The sequence below is a fragment of the Tinamus guttatus genome, unplaced genomic scaffold (genome assembly GCF_059628265.1).
Source record: "Tinamus guttatus ecotype Peru unplaced genomic scaffold, ASM5962826v1 Tinamus_guttatus_pri_ptg000470l, whole genome shotgun sequence".
Taxonomy (NCBI): Eukaryota; Metazoa; Chordata; class Aves; order Tinamiformes; family Tinamidae; genus Tinamus; species Tinamus guttatus.
In genome coordinates this window covers 1,435,540-1,455,521 of record NW_028289004.1, presented here as the reverse complement: position 1 = coordinate 1,455,521, position 19,982 = coordinate 1,435,540, and the positions used below count along the sequence as shown (strand labels likewise).

The following is a 19,982-nucleotide window of genomic DNA, read 5'->3' as shown; positions in this document are numbered from 1 at the left end:
TTATTACTTGTTGGAATTTTAGGGGTGTACATGATATTTCTTCAGTTCCTCCAAGATTTTTAAATCTAAGATATTAGAAAATATTGTGCAAAATTCTAAAGGGATTTTTTGTGCTTTCATCCCCAAGTCAGTGAAAAAGTAGATTTGTTTTCTTCTCAGCAGGAGTCAAAGAGAAATATGCTTTTTGAAGAAAGAGAACAAAAAGCAAAACAGTTTTACAGAAAGGTGGTTATTGTGAAAGTAGGTGATAATTGCAGGAGCTGAAAGGGTTTGAATGGCGAGAGGCCTAGCGATTCATGCCACAAGGTGTTCTTTACAGCTTGAAATGTTTCTATTCCTTTTTATTTTTTTCTAGAGTCTTCAAAACTTTCTTGACCACTTGTGGGCAAGGCCAGGGACATTGGTAGTAACTGCACGATACTGCTGGACACAAATGGCAAACTGAGGTTTCATCGTACTCAAATATTGATTTTTGGAGATCATATTCATAATAAATAGAGTCACTGTTAGCAATAGAAGATACATGTGACATTTTCAAATCTCATCTTTTAGCAATTTTAATCCCACCTCTTATAGATGTAACTACTGTAGGCTACCTTCCAGAGTTAATAAATGATTCTATTTATTAATGCATATGCAACAGATTTCCTAGTAGTAAGTTCTGGTAAATTCTGACAAAATGCATCAGATTCTGAAGACTTCACTGGCATATAGAAAAAGACCTGTGTGAAAAATCAATAGTAATAACTAAATAATTTTGAAATGAATATGTCAGGAATACACGGGCAGCTGTGTGCCCCATTTGGAAGCAATTTCACTTGCAAGAGTGAAACATTTCGTTATAGGGCATCAAATGCATCAACCTGCCTGACATCTGGGTGCTAAGAACCACATGGTCAGATATGCTCCAGCATTAGCTTGAAATATGGAGGACAAAGAAGTACTTTATGCACAGGAATGGAAGCAGTCTGGATAAATAAAATAAACTACTTCTAAAATTTGAAAAGCTGACCATGGTGGAAAGGTGTCCCAAGGTGTCAGCATTTCATCTGGTATAATAATAATGCCGTGCCTTACTGCACGTCCCCGCGTGGCTGTCCCTGTGTGCCCGCCCCGCGGAGCACGGCAGGGATCCTGCCTGGCTTTCAGGGAGCTTGTAGGGCTCAGCCTCCCTGGGGGATTCACCAAAACTGTCTCCAGGATCAGTGAGGTGAGAAAGAGCAGCAGACCTGCCCAGCCGCCGCTATCCTCAGTAGCACTGTGGAGCTTGGCTCACCAGCATCATGTAGGGCACGGTAGGGTGATGCCCATGGCTAGTAGGAGACACGCAACGGGTTTCCTGGTCCCAGGATTTAATGACGGTCCCACTGGTAAAGCTTAATCTTGTGCTGAGGACGGAAGCAGCATGAACTTAGGTTTTAAAACTAGGCGCAATGGCGATCAGTTCTTTTCAAAGGCAATATTTGCATTTGGACCTGTTTTTACTTCTCTTTACTATAAGATTTGCAAGTTTAATGCTATAAAATATTGTACTCTTGAGTCCCTGCCCTAAAGTACATACACTTAAGTGGTAAAACAAATCAAATAAGTACAGACCAGTAGACAGGTGTAAGGAAACGTGAAAGGATGGTTGGTTTTACTAATCTCTGTCCTAATGCCAGGTTGTCACTGTGCAGCAGCTGCTCTGTGCATTTGTCCATGTTTCAGTATGGAATCTATTCTTATGCAGAGAGCTTAGTGTTTTCCAACTTTTCATGTAGCCTGTAGGCATTTAGTACCACTCTCGCTGCATTTATCGACGGTTGCCGAAAGATGAGCCTTTCGCCAAAACAGTTCCCGGATTTCTCTCCCAGAGCATCTCGCGCGTCCTGGTGCAGGAGGCGCCTGTCCAGAGCGCGCTCTGTAGCTGCAAGGCTGCCAAGGATAACGGGGCTGGGAGGGCTGGGAAGGGAAACAGCTGCTGCAGCAGCTCGTGCAGGAGGCTCCTAGGGATGAAGTTAGTCGGTGCTGTTCACCCGGACCCTGCCAGTTACTGAGGCCACGAGCAGGGGGGGAGCAGCAGCGGGACGCTTGGATAGAGCAGCGCGAGCGCTGGTGCTGCGCTGAGCGGTTTGCTGGGTTACGGCCCCGCTAGGGGGGAGAGAGACCTGTCTGTTTTCTAGGTTTGTGTGCGTGGGGGGCTCTTGCATTGCTGAAGTTTATCCACGCTTTTAGTTGCAAACAGCATATGTATATCTGCCAAGCTTTGTTGTACTGGTGAAATGTGTGTAGAGTTTGAAGACTTTCAGTTTTCCTTTTGTGGTGAGCAACTAGATGGGTACGAACACTCATTATCCCTATTAAGATGGAATTTATGGTGTCTTCCAATTTGAGTAGAAACATCAGAGCTGTAATAATTTGAAGCCGTTGAAAATAAAGCTAATTGTTCAGGTGGACAGCCTTTTCAAAGTGGAACAAATATGGTAGCTTAAGGCTATCTATCTTACTTGAAAAGAGGGGAAAAAGTCCTGTTTCAGGATGCAGGTTCTGGAGGCCGCGCTGCAGCGGAAAGGCCGCTCCAGCACCAGGCATTTTAAGAACGAGAGAGGCCCTTCCTAGCGCCTCTCCCGTGTGGCCTGCTCCCCTCCAAGGAGCGTAGGTTTCCACGTTTCCCACCTGCTCGGCTGTGTGAGAAGCAGCTCCCAACGAAGCTGCCGCCTTCCCACAGGGATTCACTCGGACACAACTCTCCACGCCGGCTGCTGAAGGGGCCGGTTCTGCCCCTTCCCTTGTGCTGCCCCTGCCATGCAGTTGGTGCCGTGCCGGGAGGCTGCTTGTGCTGCGGCCTCCAACGGCTCCCTGGAGGTTTTGACCTCCTGGGAATAAGGAGCTGTTGGCCTTTGCTGGATTGGAAGCCACAGTGCAGGGTGCGGAGTAACTGGGATTGGGCGTAGGGAACCGGGCTCTGGACGCGCCGCTGGCCTGGGGTACAGCATCCTCATCTGAGCTACAGAAAACAGCTACAGAAAACTCCTAGGGGATAGCTGTGATCAAATGAACTTGTTCATTTTCTAAAGTGATTGGAAACACTGAGGAAGTTACAGGGAAAACAAATTATGAGTGACTGTTCTGCATTTCTCCTTGCATTATTTTTTGTTCTTGCCTGAAACTCCTTGTCCTTGTCCAAGTTTATAAATATATTTTTGACACTTATTCATATCTTGCAAAATTTTGTGGCCGCTGCGATTAAAAATGGCTAATTAAGTGGATCTGTGTATGAATAAAGGCTGAAAATAAGGTACCAGGTGCAGCTGAAATTTCACTGGTATCTTTAGAAGCTTTACTGAAACATTAGTACTCTGAGCTGAGTGCTGAAATAAATTGTGGAGACTGAGAGTGTTATAGGGGCTGGGAGCCTCCAGCACTTAAATGTTATTCTCCTTAGTATATTCATAAAAGTTATGTATTAAATTATGCAATGAAATAAAGTACTTCTTTCCTCTTCTCCTTATCACTGGTTCCAGTGCTGGAGCAGTGTCCCCAAAGGAAGGGATTATATTGTTCCCGGGAAGGCCCAAATTTGAATTTTGACAAATGGAATCTCAGGCCAAGCTAAGAGAGTAAAGTGGCTGCGTCCTCCATGCATGTAAGGTTTGAAGATTTGCATCGTTTAAAAAGAGTTATTAGGTTTATTTGTAAGTATTTTTAATACCACCAGGCTAATCTAAAAAGGTGACATACTTTAAGATTGAAGGAGTAAGAAGTTTTGACACCCTGTGTGTATAAGAGATATCACAGAAATGCTGAGGGAACTGGAAAACTCTGATTATTGCTCACAATGCAGGCTTTAGATTCACGGCTTAGCTTCATCCCTTCTTTTATCCTGGCTGCTCCGTTCACCTGCTGGCTTGCTGGTAGTATCATAAATCCAATCTTTTCAGGGTAGGAAGAGCCATTTTAAAGGGGAAATAAAAATGCATACGTAGTGCCAAGTAATTGTCATTAGAGGCCTGGTGCAAAGACTTCTGTGATAGGAGTAATAATGGAATTAAATAATCCTTCAGTTGTGGTGTGGTCTGTGTATATTGGCTCTCACTTAAAGGGAGATTATTGGCTCATCACGAGGATAAATTATAGCTGTTACGAGCACTACGTTTCATGATTGCTTTGGCTAATTTAGTTTTATTTTGAGTACTCAAGTGCTAGGGATTTATGACCTGGAGCACATTTATTTCCCTGCGCTGTCTTGCTTGCTGAGCACCGCAGGTGAGGCGCATCCCAGGAGGAACTGGTGTGGTCAATGAAGAGTACCATTTTTTTCTGTTTGTGCGAGGCCTTCATCAAGGCCTGTCAGCTTCATTACTGATTAGCTGCTTGGAGAGCTCAAAGTCGGAAGGTTAGACCTAGCCTGAGAGAGTCCTGGTACTGTCAGGTGGGACCCAAAAACCTGAGTTTGGCCAGAACGTGTCTTCTGGAGAGGGATCTGCCTCTTGCCTTGCAGGGCAGACCGCTCTCTGGGGAGAGCAGTGCAGTAGCGCAGCTGCAAGTGTCTCATTTCTGGCAGTCTCTCCTGTTTCTTTCCATTCTGTGCGGACATGGTGAATTCTTAGCAGAGCCATAGAGTTTATGGATACGGAAAAAAAGGCCCGCTTGAATCCTTGAGTTTTAAAAGGTGTAACTGTGCGTACCACTTTCTTAGGCATGGGAGGTGACAGGGATGGTCCATGCAGGGCCTGGGTCTTTTGAGGTTTACAGGAATAAATCACTGTGGGTTATGGGCCAACAAGGCAGAGAGGGAGGTTTCTCCTCCTACATTTCTTCCAGTATTTCGTCATTTGGAGTATTCACAAGAAAGTGTCGGTAAAAAGGGAAGAGGTGCTCTGCGGCGCAGCCTCAGAAGACTGCTGGGCTCTGTCTTTTGTCTAAATGATCTTGAATTGGGTATTTGTGCATTCATTCATCCTGAACATTGTCCTTTTTTAAATAATGCATCTGTTTAGGAGTATTTGATTACTAGCTTTCGGTCACAGCCGTTTTCTTCAAAAATGTGTAACACTTGTACTACACTGTAAGGTCTCAGCCTCAGTAACTAAGGTTAGTAACAAACCTTCATTACTTCAAGTATAGTCTTAGGCAGCATAAGGTGGGTGTGATATAAGACTCTGGAAAGGTGCTCTCCTTCATTAACACACATTTCACCAAGCTATGCAAGCCTGATGAAGACTCTAAAATCAAATATTTTACCAGGGATTTTACAAGTTCAGCACTCTTTCTGATGAGAACCAACTTGAGAAAGGCAGAAGGAAAACAGACATTTGACGCACACGTTTGCCAACTGCTGGGATTTTTTTTCTTCTTTTTATAGGGGTTCTTTTGCAAGAAGCTGTATATTCTAGTGGAGATCTCTGTGAAGCTGAGTTACACTACAAAAATTTCACTTAACCAAAGCTTGCACTGTTGTGTTGTCTCTCATTCAAAATTCTGGGAAGTCTGTAATTTTTACTGCGGAATTTTAGCTTGCTAATTGAGTGTTTTAAACCAGTAGTATATAATTTTAAATTAGAAGAAGTTAACTCTCACATTTTGAAAAGATCTTTATCAATTATGGCAATATATATAAAGCGCCTTCACTTGCATGAGCAAAAAACTTCATCCAGCATCATAGATTTTAGTATCATAGAATCAGGATGGTTGGGAAAGAGCTTCCAGCTCCCCCAGCTTCCCGCTCCAAGCGTGGTGCAGTGCCGTGGCAGTGGTGGTGCAAAGCAGCAGCCCCTCAGAGGGCCGGCCCCTGCCATGGTCTGCTTGGGGCTCGGCGCAGCTGCAACAGAAGGAATGTGGAGGAGAGAAAATAAATAGAGATTCTTACTTTATTTGGGAGCCCTGGACAAGGAAAAGATTCTTTTCATTTGCATTTTTTGCATTGCCCTTTTTGCCCGGAAAATGAGCTGGGAAGGGGCTAGATGAACATGGGACCCTGGCTCTCCCTGTGGTCTTCGGTTAAGGCCAAAGGCAGAGAGGGACAAGAGAGTTGGGGCCTCCTTGAAGACCAGGAAATGTCTCGAAAATAAAGGGAAAATGGGGCTGAAGAAACTTCTACCTGCCTGGCAGTAAAGCTGTGGCTGCATCTCTTGCAGCCCTTCAGTGCGCTCCCAGGGAGAACCGCAGCACTGCCCACTTTTCTAGGCAGCCCCTTCCAGCCCTGCTCTTAGATTTCCATGTATCTTGTAAACCTGCAGAAGTCGGTCAGATTTTGACACATTCCCGATGAGCACCGAGCATCAGGCAGCTCCTGATGTTGGAAGAGCAGTAATTTTCCATCTCCAAGCATTTGCTGCCAGCTTCAGCAGTGATCTAAACCACCACTTCAGGGGCATTCTGCACACGAGGCAAGAGAAGACTTAAAAATAGAGCTGCACAGGGAGCCACGTAGCTACTGTTCTTTGTTGAGGTGAAAAAGATGAACAAATATTTCTTGAAATGGCTTCTAGGTTAAAAAAAAAGAAAAGAAAGATTAAATAAAAAAGGAAATAAAGGGATATAAAGCATAGTACCTTGAAGAACACATATATCTGATATTTAAGCTATGGTAAGCTTGTATACTTTATTGACTTCTGACAAAATGATGAAAAAATCCATGGTATGAGTTTTTATACTAAGGTGATCACAACTAGAATTGCTGTTTTCCATTTACAGAGAAGATATTGGTTGCCTTCATGATCTTTTCAATTGGATCACGGCCTGAGTACAAGAAAGATAGCCATGTGGGCTAGGAATAAACCCTTATTTCTGCCTGGTATTAATGGTATGCCTGGCACTGTGGCTTTATTAAAACTGGAAAAAAAAAAAAAAAGAAAAGGTTTTGGGCCTTGTGGAACTTCTGGCCTCTTGGACCAGAGGGCCAGAGGCTGCAAAGCTGTGACTGTTTCAGTGACACGTAGTCAATCTGTTGTTGTCAAATTAATACCCAAAAAACAGTTCTGCACGGGGAAGGTGTGTAAGCTGGCGGAGAGGATTTTACTTCTTTGAATGTCATAGTCTTGAGTGTGGCATCACCTAGTAGATTTAAGGTGAAGTTAGCAGGGGACTGGCAGATCCCTCTTGCCAGGCTCTCTTGTTGTTTCTGTTTTACCACCAAAGGGAAACGGTGCTGGACATTGCCTGGGGGAAAGCTTGTGTTCCTGCCTTGCGGTCAGGAGTGCAGCGGGATTGGGAAGATGATTAGAGCGTCCTGTCAGGAGCGTGTGTCCAGATGCAGCTGCTTCCAGGCAGCACGTGGAGTATTTGTAAGACTCACACTATTAAGGAGCACTGTGCTGGGGTTTTGTGTTCAATCTCCACCAGCTTCTGCCTTTTTGTCTATTTTATGGTTAAACGAGAGCATCGAGGGCTTGAACAACACGGTGTTTGTTCTCAAGTAATAGCAAGTGTTTTGCTGCTCAATACAACCGCCAGCGCAGGACACCATGCGCGCGAGGCCCAAGCAGCGTCCCGCTGTCCTGCAGGCAGGGCCGCAGCGGCGCGCGGGCCGCTCGGGGGTTCTGTGGCGCCACAGGAGGGCTGCTCCGCGTCCGCGCGTTTTCTCGGGGATGGACAGTAAGCTCTGGCCTTACTCTGTCAACCTACGGGTTACATTACATTCACTAGTGGTATCAAGAAGAAAGCTGGTGCTCTAAAATGGAAGTTTTCTTTGCCTGTCTTTTAGAAGACCTTTGCACTGCTTTTATCAGATCCCTTTAGTCAGGTGTATCTTAGTGGGTGTTTTTTTTTTTCCCCCATTACTCTTTTAATCATACAGACTTTAGTTTCAGAGTGGAGCTGTGTTCTTGTCATCTTTTTTTTTTTCTTTCTTTTAATGTGCCCTTCTGGAAAAGTGTTTGTTTTCTCCTTACAACTTCCTTCATGCCTTGCATGTCTCACTTCTAATTATACGAAGGATATTTGCTGCTCTTACTCTTCATGTTGAGAAAAGGAGTGTTTGGGGTTTTTTTATGTTGTCTGCATATACGCTGAAAATTGTTGGCAGCAAATGCTAGTTGGGGACTAGTGGCTGCTTTCTCCCTCGCTTACCCTCTCCCCTTGCAAGTTTACTGTGACTTCATCAAGAATTCCCGTTCATGTTGTTATTTTATTACCTTGTGTTTTGTGGTGAATTTATTTCTTACGGAGTTCAAAAATACCTCAATATTTCTCTGTCATCACTGTGTTTTGTCCAACTATTTAACATTAGTATTTATCACAACATAAATTTTGCTAATAAACCCAACATATTTAGCTTAATGTCATTTTCATTTGATCCACTGAGTTTGGAATTAGAATGAATTTTGATTATTCCATAGGCCATCTTTTTATCCTTCTTTCATTTTACCTCCATTCCCTCACTTTAATTCTATTAAAAAAAAAAGCTTCTGTTAAATCTGTCAGATTAAAAGACTTTGGAACAAAAGTGCTTTGCTTGTAAGGAAGCTGAAACCAGGATCCCTCTAGATTTGTTTTCTTCATGTCCTACATCTTCCTCAGCCTTGATAATGACAACAGACCAGTCAGTTTGATCCCAGAGGTGGTTGGTAGGAGGCATTTTGTGTCCCTGGATTTTGATCCCGTTTTGTACACGACTGCAGGCTCCAAGTCAGGCTTTTGTAAGAGCTCCTTTTTACAGGAGCTAAATGCTGTCCCAGCTATCACCTAACTTGTGCCTGTACTCTACTAATCAAGCACTATTTCAAGTTATTTTTCCTTGATCTTAGTTCTTAATCTTGTATTTTTAAATTTTTTTTTGCATTAAACCGAAATGTAGTTTTAACAATCGTAATACATTTCTTATTAGAATTGATGGTTTTATACAGAGATTGCAGCATCTCCTTTTTGTCTGTCTGCATAATTGTTACGAGCCTGGTAGGCTAATGAGGAGATGAGTAGAGGTTCACTTGCTTTGTTAATAAAATTGGAATATCGGTACTGGACTGTAAAAGCGTGATTGTCTTGATTGTCTTTTGAAATTTTAGCCATTTTGCCTAACCTTCAACACATGAGGTTATACTTAAAAATAAAGGCAATATGATGAAAACGGGGTGGCTGCTGGAGGTTTAGAAGTAGAAGAAGTTCTTTGGGGGAGCCACACGGTCGCAGTCGTGTTGCGTTGCGCGTGCTCTGTGGCTGGGTCGTTCCTCAGCACACGAGGCCGGTCGTGCAGCGCCAAGGACCAGGTGTCCTCGGGGTCCTGCCCTGGGATGGGGACGCGCCTGCTGCTGGCCCCATCGTGGGCCCTCAGCAAACCTGCAGCAAACCCATCCCCCGGGCTGCGCTGGAATTTTGGACATCTCTCTGCATCGTTCTGCGCGATGACAGAGAGGCCTCCTCCGGCAAATAAAGTAAATGAGAAAATTAAAGAGAAACTGCCTGCAGGTTTGTTTAATGCGTAAAAATCCTCTGTGGAGATTGGCTGCAGAAGCCAGAGCGAGAATTTGCGGAGGAGGAAAAAGCAACTGTACAGCTGTTCTGGATTAAGAAACATGCAACAGAAACTGTATCTTCATGAAAATGAACCAGCCTTAAAAAAAAATTTACAAAGTGTACAAAGTGTCCGTATTAATAAAAAAAAAAAGCAAGATTTTTTGATTCCTAAGAGCACAGCAAAATATCCAACCTAAAAAGAGTCTATATGCTAAAGTGTGTAGCTTAGTCATCAGGATTATAAGGTAGCACTAAGCTATACCATCAGTAGTACAGCCCTTAAATCTCTGGAGGGCTGGATTATTATTAATATTTTTTAAAATCTAAATTGGGTCTTAAATGCTTTGGCACTTTCAGGTTAGCAGAAAGAGCCTGGAGGGCACTATAAAACACTCTGAGTGACATAAAAATTCAGTGCTCTGAATACTGAGCTTTGCACGAGTAGATGGTGCCAAGGGGAGGGCTCCCTGCAGTCAGGAATGCGGGGCTTTGGCAGAGGTAGGAGTGAAATCCTGCCGTGCCAGCGTGTGCTGTGCGTGATGAGCCGGGGATCGGGGGCCTTTGCTGCAGTTCACTGGGAGGATGTTTAAAAACGTCGGCTGCTCTGATCAGCCCTGTTCGCCAGCTGCGGCTCGGCGGTCAAGCAGGACGGGTGAGTGTCTCCATAAACCTCCCAGGAAGGGCTCGAAAAGGAAGCTGGCCTTGGTGAAGGGCAGCCGGCTATCCTGGGGGAAGGAGGCAGGGAAACAGCACAGGAAGCAGCAGAGAAGAGGAGCAAAAAGAGGTTGGAAGGGCCACTTGATGCCTGCCTGTGTACATCAGGAGTGTCTTAAATCAGGGTCTAATGCTGCGAGATGGAGGAAGGATTTTTTCTTCCCTCCCAGAGCAGACCTTAGGCAAGAATCCACACTACTTAGTTGTGTTAGGACATACACATACACTGTCTCAGGAGGTGAGGTGAACTAAATATGCTAAATAAAAAGCCTGGAACAGGAAAACAATTAATTTGGATAAGAAAATCATCCCATAAAAGCAATGGGCTGCTTTAATGCTCTGCTGTTTTCTACCCAGTATCATCAAAAGTTTATTTGTTATAACACACAGATAAATACCAACTAGCACAATCACTTTTCAAACTTCTCATGGTATTAAATATACCTCATTAAGTTATCCCACACTTTCCTGACATTTCAGAAGGAGCTGAAACAAATAATTTTGTGGAAATAGAACAAAGATAAAGCCATCTTGTATGCCTGTGTTAGCATGCAATCTTTTATTGTGCATTCACATTCTGATTTTTTTTTTCCACTGGCTTCTCTCTCCTATTTAAACTACTGTTACTTGCTGTAGATGCAGGATTGTTCACTGCTTACACACGCTTTGTAGTGTGTGCACACTTTGTAAGTATCTTTGAGAGTTTTCTGGGTTGTGGGGAAGTACTTGGGATTTTAAAGCTATTTTCTTACACAACAAGAATATAAAAATCCTGGACGTTGCGTGAGAGCATATGTGAGGCCCATAGAACTTGGCCCGTTCCATTGTGTTTTGGTCCAATTTTTCTAGCTTCCTACTCTGGGAAAGCCCATGTGATTATTTAGTGCATGTTGTTGCCTGCCCCTTTTTCCTGAACGACTGGCCTGCTCCTGCCTACCTTTCTTCTATCGCTGTCTCTCTGTGCTGCATTCTTCCCCTATATGTTAGCGTTCCAGGTGCACAGTTATTTTTATTTTTTAGCGTACCTCTGTGTCTCACTTTACTGAACAGAAACAAGAGGCGAGTACTTGTGTGGAGAGGCACCTGCCTTGCACACGGGCGCACTTTGCCACGCACGCAGCCTGACTAGGGACTTTGCCGGGAAAGAGCCTCTCCCTTTCGGAGGTAACGCCGGAAATCCCCGTCACAGGCTGACCCAGAACAGCGGCCGGGACCCAGGTGCCACCGATTATTCAGAGAACGTAGCTGCTAAACTCACCTGCTCTCTTTGGAAAGGCTGTGAAATGCGGGTTTTGAAAATCAAAAGTACTTCCCAAATCTGGGAGATTTGCCTCAGGGTTGTTTTAGCAATGTTAGCGTAGGATCATGGTGCATCTCCGCCATGGAAGGAAGGGAGCCTGCCAAATAACATAGGACCCCTGCTGCAAATCCAGCCCCACTGAGCCCTGTGTCCCCACGGGACAGCATGGTCCCCAGTGAGTTCCTGTAGTGTCCAACCCTGGTTGACCCTCCCCCCTGGAGCTCCCCTTTCACCTGTGCCTCAGGTATATGATAACTATTACCCATCTGTGGGCCACATCAAGACTTACTGCTCAAGGGGATAGAAATGCTGGCCAGCCTGGTGCCGAGCCGTCCACAAAACCTGGCTGAAGTGGTTTTAAGATTGAGCAGAAGACGGGTGGCCTTCCTGTGTCTGTGTTTTGGAAAATGACTGACTTGATTCAGATGTGGCTTTCAAAGGAGAAAATGCAGAAATTTTCAACTGGAAGCATTCCCTTTAGCAAAGGCAGAAGCAAATGATCACAGAGCTTACCATGCAGGAATCAAGGAGCAATTTTAGCCACCTCTAAAACTGATGTGGTTCATGTTACTCTCATTGTTCATCACCAAGAGATCTATACCTTTTTTTTATCATTTAGAATCACCGATACAGTAGTTCGCTTGTTCTTATTGTGGGCAACTTAACAGTACCTTGTTTTGTTATACACACTGCAATGAGCTCTTCAAAAATGTTTCAGAAGATACTTAATAATGATGAGGTGTATAATGCCTTCTTAATTGGACTGTGATGAAATTTAATAATTTCAAATCTAATTCTAACATGTCAAGGTTTTCTTGAGAGTATGGGATACAAAGGAGCTTTATAACCTCTTGGGATATATGATGTTTAATTAAGTCACTGCATTTCTCAAAAATGAAATCAGTGAGTAGTAATATCATACATTCTCAAAATGCTTACTGGTTTAATAGGTCAAATGGTGTAATAGTGTTTAGCTTTAGGCACAGAGAAGCTCTTAAAGGCTTTCAGCTTCTTCGTTGTTCTTTCCTGCTTGTTCCATATGATAATGTAATACACGATAATTGCTGAAGTTTTACCCTGTTAACCTGACACTCCAGTAAATTGTCATGTTCTAGCAAAAAAAGCAGGGCATTACGCGAGAGAGCACTTCAACACCTAAATCTCTTCAGCATCCAAACACATTACATTTCTCATTTTATTTTACTGTTTTGCAGGACTGCATTGATGTAGGCTGGTGGGAAGGAGAGCTCAATGGCAGACGGGGAGTGTTTCCAGATAACTTTGTCAAGCTCCTTCCCTCTGATTTTGAAAAAGAGGTAAGTAATCTATTGCTTTAGCTTCACATAAGAAAAAAACAAAAATGAAACAAGAGGTAAAATTCTGTTTGGAGTACATGATTTAGACATAGTTTTGCTTCTGACTTAATAACAAAAAAATTGAGAGCACCAAATTTCTGGGTTACAAAGCATCTGTGAACAGTGTGGCACTCCTAGTCATGCTGGACAGTTTCTTTGAAGGGTTTCACATGGCCTGTCCAGTCAGTCAGCTTCCACTCATCGCCCTTAATGCCCTCCAGTCTCTGTTCTAAGTTTAAGAGACAGAGAAGCTGGAGATCCCAGTGTCATTTGATGGGACAGATGGTGCAAAGGTGATCAGAATTGTTAACTTGTCTCTATTATTTTTGTAGTAGACTGCAAAGTATTTGTGTATCACGCGCTGTAGATGGATGTCATCCTGTCTTGCCAGCTGTCAGAGCTGCAAACACTCTTCCAGAATGAAAAGGATGAAATTTTAACTGTGAGACTTGAAGGAGAATCATCAACATTTGTAATTTCAAAGACATGTTTCATTACCGTCTCAGAAATATTTTTAAAAAGAAAGCAAAAAATCCCTGAAAAAGCTTTTTCAGCTTATATTGATATGAAAGTTGAAAGCAGAATTATTATTCCCCAAACAACATTTAGAAATACTGCAGCTTCCTCGAAGAAAGCAATGGATTGCTTCCCACCCAAAAGGCTGTTCTGTGTTAAGGAATCCATTTTCAGGCGTCAGGGTGGTTTTATGTGCTTGCAGTTGGAGGTTTGATGAGTGTTGCACGGTGACTGTGTAAACCTTCTGTGATAAGACAAAGCCTTACGCTCTACTTCAATCTTTGGCAATAAAACTGGCTGCCAGAGGCAAAAATTAAATAACCTGGAAAGCTTGACAAAGGAATTGTGAAGCAGCTTACAAAAGATAACATGATAATTACTGAAAATGAAGGTAGAAGAGCAGCAAAAACTGCTGGAGATTAAAATGCAATTCCATATCACAGTAGATATCCTGGCTTTAGGCCTGGTAATAAAAAAGGTGGTTTTCAGAAGAGGCAGAAATCATAAACCTTAAGACATTGTGAGTCTTCAGATAGTATCACTGAAGAAAAGAATCTTTACTCATATCCAGTATTTCAGTGGTAAAAGTTATTCAGTCTTTCTGAACTAATAAATGATATATCTGTTTTTTTACCCTTCAGAATATGACGAATATAAAATGTAGAACAAATTAGAAATATTCAGACACCTAGAACTGAGAAACTGCAAAGTTATCCAACATTTCTCTTTTAAAATTTTTAGTCTTCTCTAACCCTTCCCACTTGCCGTTAGCCCAGGCACAGTGAGGCTTGGAGAGCATCTCTCGCTTGACCGTCACGGTCGGCTCTCGGGGGCTGGGACCTGGGCTGCTGCCAGAGGAGCCCTAGGCCGCACGCTGCGGTGAAGGAGCGCGGCTCCTGCGTTCCTGCTGCTGGGGGCTGCTCGGGCAAACTAGCCCAGCACAAGCCCCACAGTTTGTGTGTTGTGCAGTTGGATCCTGGGCGCCGGCTGCTTTGCTCCTCAGCTGTGGTCAGCCGGCACTCAGCTGCCTTCACAAGGCATTAATTGGCCCTGTCTCGTTTCCCCTTTGCCACCTCCTTTTCTGGCATTTGTCTGCAAATGAGTCTTCAACCATGTTGCCTAAATTCCTACAGAACTGTCTCTCAGAGCTTGAGAGACTCATAGAATCATAGAATCATAGAATGCTTAAGGTTGGAAGGGACCTCTAGAGGCCATCTAGTCCAACCCCCCTGCACAAGCAGGGTCACCTAGAGCACGTGGCACAGGACTGCGTCCAAGCGGGTTTTGAGGATCTCCAGAAATGGAGATTCCACCACCTCTCTGGGCAGCCTGTTCCAGGGCTCTGTCACCTTCACTGTTAAGAAATTTTTCCTTAAGTTCCTGTGGAACTTTTGATGCTTCAGTTTGTGGCCGTTTCCTCTAGTTCTGTCAGTGGCCACCACTGAAAAGAGACCAGCACCATCCTCTTCACTCCCTCCCTTGAGGTACTTATAGACACTGATGAGATCCCCTCTCAGCCTTCTCTTCTCCGGGCTGAACAGGCCCAGCTCCCTCAGCCTTTCCTCATAGGGCAGATGTTCCAGGCCCCTGATCATCCTCGTAGACTCTGTGTCTCAACCCTGGCCCGTCGCAGCCAGGGCACACATGATCATTTTCACTTCCTGTATCCTTCGCCAGAACTTTCCCAGGCAGGTTGTTCACAGGAGATGATCCATTCACATCTGACTAGGAAAAGGTGCTTGGAGAAACGCGAGGCTTGGAGGATGGCATTTTCAGAGATTTACACTTACTTTGCTACGTTTACTTTATGTATTCTGTGCAAAAAAAATTAGTTGGGTTTTGTTCTCAGTAGCATTGATTTTTTTTAAGGTTTTAAAGTAGTAAGTTGTTTGTTCAGCACAGTGCTCTCTTTGCTTTTATATTAATTCCAAGATATGTAGTGTGAATGTCCATGTGTATGTGAATACACACAGCAGCACAGTGGGAAAGCTGTTCTGCATTTAACCTGCAGCTGAAGGGAAAGGGTTTTGGAGCTGATCTGGTGATCATGTTTATCATTCATAAGTGTTGCAGGTATATAAGGAAATGGGGATAACAGAGAAGGGACAAATAAATTATACAGACTGACTGGAATAATTTATTTCATTTCAACAAAACATCTAAAACTTTCATAATTGGTATCGTACCAAGTAAATAAAATGTAACCTTTGCAGCTTTAAATTTTAATTAAATGGGTTTCCTCAGTAGAGCAAAGGACAAGTATTTCACTAATCTTGAGTCACATAAAGAGGGCTTTTTTTTTTCCCAAGCAGGAAATGTAAGTTATAAAAACAATAAAGTGTCATTTATGTGTCAGTTCTATTTTCTCTCTAAACTTTATTTTAAGGAAGTTACTTGTGGTGAAATATAGAACAGATCTGTGGTCTCAAGTCGTGTAATTCTTAATGTTAAGCAAGGTCTGATTACACTCAACCTTTGTGTGAATAAAATTTGTAGGAGTTTTAAAGCAATCTGTTCTCTTCTGTTACTCAATTTTAGAGACCCAAGAAGCCGCCACCTCCATCAGCTCCTGTCATCAAACAAGGATCAGGTAAGGGCTGGTTGATTTTGTACAGCATGTGCCAGTGAGCACATCTCAATCTAAATATACGTGTTCAGATGTATATAGAGCTCGACTGCATCAAAGCTGATAGGCAGCAAGCGTATATACATTCAGTAAATCAGATTCAAAAATGTGAAAAGATAAAGTAACCCTGAAAGACTCTGATCTGCTTTTTGAATCTGTTATAGGCAACCAACCATCTGCACCGTTTTAAACCATATATTTTTCCCTCTTAAACCATACTAATTTAGAGCAAGCACGATAGTCTAGAGATTAATTTTTAAAAGCAAGTTCTCCAGTTCCAGAGACTGTAGTTCTTGACTTAAGTTGATGGTGTTCATGTCTGCAGTGCTAGGCCCTAAAGGTTGGAATCTAATAATATCTGTAGTAGGAAACCACATCCACTTCATAGCTATAGATCTGATCTAGTCTAGAGATAAAGAGCTTGTTGTTTTTTGTTTTTGTTTTTTTTTTCCCCTATCATGTTAGGCAACTTGGCTCTAACTCCGTGGCCCCATCCGAGTTCCAGTTTAGATCTTGCAGATCCGTGTGAACGCTGGAGCCCAGCTGTCTGTCTCCAGGTTTTGTGCTATAATTAGAGACGGGTGTTTTTCAATACACTTCACAGGGATAAAGCTAAAGGAGTTATCTTGACTCTGACTATGTAAGCAATTGTTTTGCACATAGGGGCATTCTGAGAGCCAAAGCCACTTTTATTTGTAGTTTAAAATGAGACCTTTCAATAAAAATTTGTCAAAAGGTCCTAAGTGATTTAGATTAGTAACTTCTACAGGATCTTTCCCTCTTCCCCCACTGCTGGGAGATGTTAGGAAGAAGAAAATTAACCCAGCCAATCTAGTCAGATTTTTATGTTTCACCATGGTCTGTTCCAACTTTCAGTGCTTCAAAAAATAAATTTTCCTCACCTACAGTCTTGACCTAGTTACACTGGTACAATTTACTGTGAATCAATAGATTATAATTCAGGTAGTTTATCAAATAGTTCTTTGACTGTGAAGTCATAACTATAAATATGTTGTTTGCCTATTCTTGAGACTCCTGAAAACATAGAGGAGACAATTTTAAGATCCTTGGTCTAACAGGGTGACTGTCTGGAGAGAGCAGTGTAACTTTGCCATCTAGCGGTACTTTAATATTAAAGATGTCTGAGTGACAATAAAAATTATAACCTCATGTATGTTTTGGAAAACTTCTGTAAAGGGTTAAATTTCTCCCAGCTTACACTCCTCGTATTTCCCTAATGTAAAAAGGGAAAATAATACTTTTAACTTGTTTCTTCCTGTCACATCCAACACATTTACTGTATTACTGTAGCAGGATAGCGTGCCCATTTCCAGAAGAAAAAATAGGTGTATGAGGGATGCGGTTACGTCGGTTGAGGCTACCTGTGACAAAGCCAAGGCTACTCTGCTCTGTTTTTGTAGTCTATATTTGAGTAGTCCCTGTCGAATATGCATAGAAGTTTCTTTGGAAATGCCGTTAGAGGTGAAAATCATTCTGTTCTTATTACAATCCTGTCACCCTGTCACAGATACAGTCTGTCTACTGCATCAAATTATCACTTGGCCAGGATGTCACTGTGTTTTAGCACATCTGCACATGGCAGACTCTGCTGTTAATAGTACGCAACAATTTCCAGCAAAGTTTCTGCTTTTTTAGCCTGTCCGACCATGATGAATAAACATGTTGGTTGCAGGCTAAATAATTAAATATCAGTACGTTCTGATACAGAGTATAACATCAAAGCAGAGAAATAGAATGGTTTTCACTGGATGCTAGCAGCAGTTTCTTCTGTCAGGAGCAAAATATTTTTATGGCAATTCAGAAGTATTTATTGGCATGAGAGATTATACAAATGTTGCCTATTCAATAGCACAGTTATATAAGGATACAATAGCTGATACTCACTACAGATGAACAGTTTGTGTTGATGGTTACTGATTCCTAGGAACCAGCTGCAGAAGAGAGTTGTAACTGCACATTCAGAAAATGTAAATGTATTTGAGAACTGCACACAGTGGAATAGACCAAAGCAAAAAAAAATTACCTTGTGCTCCCTGCCCTACCTCTTCTGTTTTGCTTGGATGTCCTCTACTGTAATTTTTATTGAAATACTAATAGTGTGACCTAAAGCAGTTTTCAAGGCCGCTAAGTTGAAAGGGTATTAGCACCTAGCAGCTAGCCAATGCAGTGAAGCCAAAATCAAGAATAGTGCTGCTTATAAAATGTGGACTAGAAGATTGCATCTCGCATGTGCCAGGAAAGCTGTGCAATATCTTCCAGTGGTTGCTGCCACTAATTCCCTTATACGCCTCCGAGTAACAGAAGCCATAGGGTTGTCATGATCCCTACTACTTACAAGGCTGAGGTAACCTCCAGGGTAAGCAGACACTTACCTGGACACCTTCAGGGAAAAAACTGTCATTTAAAACTGCCTGTAGCCACTCTGAATGCTGCTGTTTCTAGTATTCTCATTTTTTAATATTTAGAAGTGAGCAGCCGGTATTGGAAGTAAAAAAGACTGTTATTATTGACCTAGTGGGAAATAAAACCTATGTATTCATCTTTCATAAGTATTTTCTTTGGCAGAAATGCTCAATTAATTGATAGGTTACAAAAGATTTTCCTGATTATTGAATTGCTCTCCAGTTTAGTATGTCTACAAAATTCAAGGACTTCTGGCCTCATGTAAAAATCTAATTACTGAAATTTTTCAGGGAATGGTGAGAATGGTGAATGGGTATGTTCTATTCTTTGCAAAACGTGAACTTCATGGTGAAAACAAAAACATGGGGTTTCTTTTGTGTCCTTTATATCATAAGCAATTATATTTGAAAATAGATTTAGATTCATTTTAGCAAGAAATTTTCCAAGTAGGAAAATCTAAGAAGTGTAAGCAATTGCAAAATTTGAATCTTGTATAGCCTTGTATTGGGCTTGTTGGCTTGTCAGAATTCCAATTTTTCTCTTCTTTGACAGGCACAACCGATCGAAAGCATGAAATCAAGAAGATACCTCCTGAAAGGCCAGAGTGCCTTCCTAATCGAACAGAAGAGAAAGGTATGAAATGCGCTTTCCTGCCTGATTTTTACAGAAATAAAGAGATGAATGGAACTGAGAGACTTCCTCATTTCTTAGTTTTTCAGTAGGTAGATTTCATTAAGAGTATTGTTTGGGTGTTTATTTTCCACCCTAATAGATCTCTCATTATATACATTTTGGAAAGGATCCCACGGTTGCTTTGAGGCTAAATGCAGAGATTTCAATTGCAGTGCGTATTGTAACAATCCAGAGGAGTTACTTTTGCTGACAGCCTCAGCAGGAGACAACGGGAAAGATGCTCTCAATACATAAAATACTATTAAGAGCTCAGTGCTCAGTGAAATTCAGGTCCTCAGTGAAGTGAGATGCCCCATTTCCGTGCGTATTTTCATCAGAACATCACTATACCTTGATTCTCTAGTTAAGAGGACTGATATTTCTCCTGCCTCGCAGAGGAGTTTTGTGAAGATATAGTCATTAATGCGTATGAATCACTCCAACATGATAGCAACAAACGCTCTCAGACAACCGTGCAAAGAAATAAAAAAAATCCATCTTCAAAGGCAGGTTTGAACACCATGCAGAAAATGAGCCAAGGTGCCATCAAGAGCCCTGCTGAGAGATGGAAACCCTCAGCAGCAAGCTGTGTAGTACTGGGGGAAAACGCTGTACTGATTGTCTGACTGTATGTGGTGTCAAGTTGCATGCAGCTCACGTGGGCTATTGGATCCTATGGCCAAGCCTAATTACTGGATTTATTAACGTTTAAGCGTTTGAATTTGCAGCCTGATGAAAGGCACGTGTCTGCACGTGAGTAAGTGTGTAACGTGCAGGTGTAAGTTAGTGCTGGAACACTTGGGTTCTTCGCCAAGATCTGTTTGCAGATGAACGTCTTAGCAAGCTGGCAGGTGTTGTGTTAGCACTCCATCTACATATATTTAGTTTCAGTAATGTGCAGTGCTTGATGTTGTTGTCTTTGCAATAAAAAGCTGTGCTTTCC

At 42.5% G+C, this 19,982-nt stretch overlaps 1 protein-coding gene across 3 annotated transcripts in view; it reads left to right on the top strand.

The window, feature by feature from the left end:
- Nucleotides 1-19,982, top strand: part of SH3KBP1 (SH3 domain containing kinase binding protein 1) — a 205,695-nt gene that overhangs the window by 160,773 nt on the left and 24,940 nt on the right. For all 3 annotated transcript variants that reach the window (XM_088532735.1, XM_088532737.1, XM_088532736.1), the window contains 3 exons: nt 12,661-12,762; nt 15,856-15,907; nt 18,920-19,000. In XM_088532735.1, coding sequence (XP_088388861.1) covers nt 12,661-12,762; nt 15,856-15,907; nt 18,920-19,000 — 235 coding nt within the window. The remainder of the gene's footprint in view (nt 1-12,660; nt 12,763-15,855; nt 15,908-18,919; nt 19,001-19,982) is intronic.